Here is a 6,589-nt window from a genome sequence, read left to right on the forward strand (position 1 = left end):
CTTATCAGTGCAAATAAGGTTTTTCACAAACCTCTCCTTGTATGAAAATGTCTTTGTCATAAATAAAGAGCTAACCAGCCTGCCATTAAATAGACCTGCTAAATAGGAATCTCCAAGTAGCAGCATTTATTGACATAAGACCAGAATCAGTACCTTGAAAATTTTCTCGAAGCAAACTGGAATCCCTAGGACAAATATGATTGTCCCACAGCCCTGACTGGTAACAACTGCAATTATCTTTTTCGTATGATGGATATTAGAGTCAACCAAGATGCTGCTTGAGCAGGTATTCTCAATAGAGAGTCTGAAGAAAGCGTGAAATGCAGAATCACACTGGTGGAAAGCCAAACAATCTGCAACTACCTGGCAAACAACCCTATATTTAGATGAACATAAAATATTGGGAGAGAGGACAAAATTAAACAAATTAGAAGTAAGATACTAAGAAATATTTAGTAAATAGTTCTAAATAGGATTGGACTCCATTACTTTGGCCATGGGTCATTTTCTTGACACAGATAAGTGGAAATTCTACATTGGAATATTCACTAAGAATGAAAACCCTGATTGAAATTTATCTAGCACGGTCAGCTGAAAGGCATTTACAAACATTATATCAAGCGATTCTTTCAGTCTTTCATGAATACGAAGAATTAGGGAATAGCAGACACCGACACAGAGATATGATATCGCCCTAAACTGTGAGATATGGCGATTCTGTTGCCAACATTAATCTGGATAGAAAACCCTTTGTAATGTGAACTCAATCCGTGTGAAAAGCCTCCCATCAAAATTGGGAACAAAAACTGTAACTTAAGTTGATTTGCATGCTTGCCAGATGCCATATGCGATGCGCGGCCAAATGCCAGATGCTATGGGCGGCGAGGGATAATGAATCGAACACTTCGAATCAAATGGTGAATATTAATTCCATCGTCTAACAACGAAATCAAGGGCGCAGGAAGGTACAGAGTGGCACTGGAGGGGAGTTCTTCCCAGAGGAACGCCTTACGACGTAAAAATAGAGCAAACAAATTTGCAGAACAAATTTGAATACAAGATATTAAAGGGTTATCTAATAAAATTCTATAATCACTGCGATTTTATCAAAATTTTCAACATAAAATAGAGCAAACAAATTTGCAGAACAAATTTGAATACAAGATATTAAAGAGTTATCTAATAAAATTCTATAATCACTGCGATTTTATCATATCGAATTGTTAAGAGAATGACCGGGCAAGAAATATTACTCAATTTTCAATTCCATTAAATAGTAATCCGCCGCGGTAGCCCCTCCTTCAATGAAAACCAATCCTCTTCAATTAAAGACCATCCGCCTCAGCAGCTCCTCCTCCAGTTAAAGCCAATCCTCTGCAGCTGGCAGAGATGAGCTATATAGATAGTTAGATAGGCAATTTATTTAATGAAATTCTCTGATCATTGCGATTTTATCATATCAAATTGTGAAAACAATGAGCGGGAAAGAAATATAACTCAGATTTTCAATCGGTTGTCGCAGCCCCTCCTTCAATGAGAGTCAATACTCTGCAATTAAAGACAATCCGCCGCAGCAGCCCCTCCTCCAATTTAAGCCAATCCTCTGCAAAGAGAAGAGATGAGGAATATATAAGTAATATATATTTAATTAGATTTTAATCTCAACGATCAAGAACCTAAAAATGTGAAAAATATATGATATATTAGCAAATGAAAGCAGCAGCAGGATAATATTAAGCAATTTCTCTGCAAACCAGGATCTAGATTATCCTTCGTGCAAATATTTTTTCAAACCCTTTAAAAAATATCTTTATCACGAGGAACTGTTTATTTACCTGGTTGCCTCCAATATTGCTTAAACTCCATGTCCGATTGCGGATATTCAACTGCAGAACTGTACACGATGAGGGAATTCAAATATATTTAAAGTTTCACTCACATGCGTGAAAAATCCAGAGAAAATAAAAGAAAAGATCATTAAAAATTAAACCGAAAGCTGCAGAGAAAATATAGTGAAGATCAATAGAAATTAAACAGAAAGCAGTACAGAAAATACAATGAACATCAATAAAATCAAACTGAACAATATTGAGAAAAAAGAAATCCACAGCATCTCAGAAAACCATGTTGGAGACGAAAGGAAACCTAAAATAAACTCGTAAACAAACATAACAAAACCAAACAGAACAAAAGAAAACAGAGAACCGAAAAGAGGAGAGGACGCTGAATGTAAAGATGAGCCAGAAGCTGGTAAAACACGCAAATGGCCGCGAGGCAGTAGAAAAGACACGCATTCTCGTAATTCACAACCTCAGCGTGACAAAAGCACCAACACAATTGTATCCTTACATCTTTCCTATTGAATTTGAAGGAAAAGAATCCAAGTCCAACGGTTACATAGATGTAGGTTCCAGAGCTTACTGGAGACGAACAGGAGGATACAGGCAAAGACGTGCAAGGGATTAAGAAATGTAAAGGTTAAGAGGTACACAGATATGCTTTTACCGACACAGAGATATGATATCGCCCTAAACTGTGAGATATGGCGATTATGTTGCCAACATTAATCTGGATAGAAAACCCTTTGTAATGTGAACTCAATCCGTGTGAAAAGCCTCCCATCAAAATTGGGAACAAAAACTGTAACTTAAGTTGATTTGCATGCTTGCGAGATGCTATGCGCGGCGAGGGATAATGAATCGAACCCTTCGAATCAAACGGTGAATATTAATTCCATCGTCTAACAACGAAATCAAGGGCGCAGGAAGGTACAGAGTGGCACTGGAGGGGAGTTCTTCCCAGAGGAACGCCTTACGGCGTAAATATTTTAAAAATAAAAAAGAAATTACACAAATATTTTTATTACAAATTGTTTAAGATAGTGTTTTATTTTTAAATTATAATAAATTGGTAAGAATCAAAATTAATAGCTAGAAGTTAAATACAAAGTTAGGATGCATTAAGAAAGTTGAAAGGAATATATATATATATATAAATTATATAAAATATTTTTCTACTTTATTATTAGAATGATCTCAAATATAATTTAATAATTAAAAAAAATAACAATAAAATTTATTGAGGTAAGAGGTACATTTTATAACCTAGGAGGAAGGGATGTGTATGTTAATTTATCTATTTCTCTTTAAAATAAATAATAAATTAAAAAATTATGTTTTAAATAGAAAAATAATGCCTTCTATAATCAAAAGAATGAATAGAAATAAAAAATCTATGAGTAAGATTTTTAAATTTTATATTTTTCAAAAATATTTCAACTAAAGATTTAAATAAACTATTTGAAGATTTATGTTAACTAATTTATGTTGATATCAACTTTATATATAAAAAAAAAAAATGTTAAAATAAAACATTTTAATGTTGTGTATAAAAAAATATTCAATGTAGGTTATTAATAAAATACTTTAATAAGAATTAATATTGACATATGCTTGAAAAATATATTAATAATAAAAAGTCATTTTAATTTGTGTGATAAAATGTCTCAAAGTACATGTGATGTAAAATATTTTAATATAAATTAGGTATATATTATATCATTTAAAACAAATATGTATATATTATGAAAAAATTAAGTTTTTATAATTAAAATATTTATTTGGCCCTAAATGTACTCTATTTAACATTCAAAAATACAATTTAAACAATAAAAAATAACATATTGTATTTTATACTCTAAAAAAATTTACACATTAATAAATTTGATTCTTCTATACTAATTAAATATCATAAATTAAATATTAAATATCTACCAAACAATAAAGAATTAAGCCAAAGTTACCCAAGAATGTTAAGACTCTAAAAATGGAAAGAAGGCTTTCAAAACCGTGTTAGGACTTTGAAAATAGTTCTTAAAGCAATCTTAGGAACCATGGATGCTCGTCAAATACAGATAAAGCAATCTTAACAACCATGGATGCTGATCAAATACTATAAGAAAATTGCAAAATCTTCAAATTTTTGTTGAAATTGTGAATACTGATGGGGAAGTGGGAAAAGAAAGTGCCAAAACCATAAAATTTAATGAGTGCGTCTGTTTTGAAATTTCAATATAAAAAGAAATGATTTGGAAAGAAAGTTCTCAAAACCATGTTAGGACTTTGAAAATAGAAAGCAAGCTCTTAAAGCAATCTTAAGAACTATGGATGCCCCTCAAATTCAGGTAAAGCAATGTTAGGAACCATGGATGCTTGTCAAATACTATAAGAAATTGCAAAACAATCAAATTTTTGTTAAAATTGTGAACACTTATGGGAAAGTGGAAAAAGAAAATATCAAAACCATCAAATTTAATGAGTGCGGTTGTTTTGAAATCCTAATATAATCAAAAATGATTTGTATCAACTATTTTCCTGTGTCATGTTAAACTAAACTTAAATAATGTCAAACCACTATAACCATTACCTTTTTAAACATTTTAAACGAAACGCAAATAATGTCAAACCACTCCAACCCCTACCTTTTTAAACTAAATGCAATTTATCGCAAGATCGGTTGAGCGATCGCCGAAAACTGTTCGATAACCACATATTTTGCAGCATACACTATTCATAGCTGAAACTATTGCTCGTGAAACCTAAGCGATTACACTAACGCCACCATAATTATGAGATTGTACTCATCACTAGGGTCATTAAGCAACCATGTCTAGAGTTATTCAAAGCTGAAACTATTAAACGAACGATTACCATGAAAGTTACATGTTAAGCTATGATGATCATGAGATTATATAACTAATGCCTGGAATTATTAAGCAAACAAACAAAGCTGCTGTAACAAGAGTGGTAGCTTTCTACTGGGGCAGCTTGTTGATCTTACAATGCTTGAACTCTCTGTATGTTTTGGATTTGAACAATGGAGGGTTATTCTCATCGATCAACTCCTTCATGGGGCCGACGACGGTGTCAAGAGGTGGGGTGCAGAACACTGGCCACGACATCCTCACCCTCTCCTTGCTCACCACGCTCCTATGCAAAACGCTCTTGTATCTCCCATTGCTCAATATCTTCACATCCACAAATTCATCAATCAAAATTTATGGTATTACGAGTCCAGAGAGGAAGAGAGAAAAAACAAAGAAAAACCCATAGAAAGAAACTTAGTAACCTCCAGCTGGTCGCCGATATGGACGATGATAGCGTTTGGAATGTAAGTGGCAGAAACCCAGTGACCATCATTGAACACTTGAAGTCCTGGAACTTCGTTTGGTATAAGAAGAGTGAGGGCCGACATGTCTGTGTGGGGCTCAACTCCCAGAGCAAGTTCCGGCTGTGGGCAAGGTGGATAGTAATTGATTTTCATCTCCATTTCCAGATTTTCTCCACCCAGTGCTTCTTTCATGGCGGATTCTTCCATTCCTAGGCTGATCGAAAGCGCAGCCAATAGTTTATTCACCACCTCCAACAGCTTTCGACCATATTCATCATTCACTTCTCTGCAAATCCCACGCATTAGATCTTTACATAATATTTAATTTTACATGCAGACTGTCCTAAGCACATTACGATTCTTCATATACCATAGATGAATGATGAGATTAAATAAAAGTATTACATGTAAGATGGTGGGTGTTTGGGCCACGTGTTGAAATCCCTGCGAGAAGGAGGCCAGAGCATGTGGAAATAGTAATCTAACCACTCGAGCTTGCCATCAAGGTTAGCAGCTAGCTTGGTGCCGTAGCCTTCCAGATTACCAGCTGCAGGGTTGTTGGCGTATGCCTCCTTTTCCTCTTGTGGAAGACGGAAGAACTCTTCCCCAACGCTCTGCAGGCGTTGTATCAACTCTTCCGAAATTCCGTGATTGACAATCTGAAAAATACCCCATTCCCTCGACGCACTTGCGATTTCTTTCAGCGTTTTCTCGCGGAGATGGCCGGAATGGTGTAGATTGGATAAATCTATAACTGGGATTTCACAGGCGGGCTGCCCACAGTCGTTAGTATTAACGGAAAATGTAGTGAAGACAACTGGCCTCTCGTGGTCAGGCCTGACAAATTGAGGAGGGATACTCTGTAATCCTCCCTCTGCAATGGCTTGCACTCGGACCGCCATCTCGGCTTTTGCTCTATGCCTTCCGAGGCTCCTTCTCACTGTATGTGTAGAATTGTAATTGAAATGGCCTGCTATGCTATCATTCATATATAAGGATAAGAATGGTGAGGAATGGGAGCTCCCCGACCATTCATATATAAGGATAAGAATGGTGAGGAATGGGAGCTCCCCGACCGGAAGGTTTGATGAGCCGGTGGAGCCATGAACAAATAGCAACTGTTGACCAGATGATGATTGATAGTTTGGATCTTGGTAGGCCAGGAAAAAGGAGGAAAAAAGGAGTTGAATGTGAATGGAATCAATAGTTGTTTTCAACTTCTAGGAAAGTGATTTCTGCATTAAACGAATTTGATTGTATAAATATGAACCACAACATTTCTATCTCTACCATATCATCCCATTGTAGAAATCCCATCTCCAAAACGTGTGCATTAATACTGCTGGCCTTGCTGTACAAATCAAACTGAACGTTTTTATCACGCACCTGACATGCCCTTTCCATCAACAAGTGGATCATG

General features: G+C 35.4%; 1 protein-coding gene across 1 annotated transcript; it reads right to left on the minus strand.

Moving 5' to 3' along the window:
- Positions 1-4,674: 4,674 nt before the first annotated feature.
- LOC149230659 (flavonol synthase/flavanone 3-hydroxylase-like) lies at positions 4,675-6,152 on the minus strand. The gene is made up of 3 exons (XM_089376116.1): positions 5,575-6,152; positions 5,128-5,455; positions 4,675-5,026 (listed from the first exon to the last, which is right to left on the minus strand). The coding sequence occupies exons 1-3, from the start codon at positions 6,069-6,071 to the stop codon at positions 4,814-4,816; spliced, it is 1,038 nt and encodes a 345-aa protein (XP_089232242.1). The 5' UTR covers positions 6,072-6,152; the 3' UTR covers positions 4,675-4,813.
- Between the last annotated feature and the right edge of the window lie 437 nt (positions 6,153-6,589).

The sequence above is a fragment of the Pinus tabuliformis genome, chromosome J, assembly GCF_031772625.1.
Source record: "Pinus tabuliformis cultivar Carrire ecotype Pingquan chromosome J, CPIR1, whole genome shotgun sequence".
NCBI lineage: Eukaryota > Viridiplantae > Streptophyta > Pinopsida > Pinales > Pinaceae > Pinus > Pinus tabuliformis.

Bases quoted from the DNA above. Each gene is read 5' to 3' on its own strand.
- LOC149230659 (XM_089376116.1), bottom strand. From the start codon at position 6,071: ATGGCGGTCCGAGTGCAAGCCATTGCAGAGGGAGGATTACAGAGTATC. The intron at 5,456-5,574 runs GTAATACTTTTA...TGGGATTTGCAG, and splicing joins AAACACCCACCATCTTACAT to AGAAGTGAATGATGAATATG. The intron at 5,027-5,127 runs GTTACTAAGTTT...GTGGATGTGAAG, and splicing joins ATATCGGCGACCAGCTGGAG to ATATTGAGCAATGGGAGATA.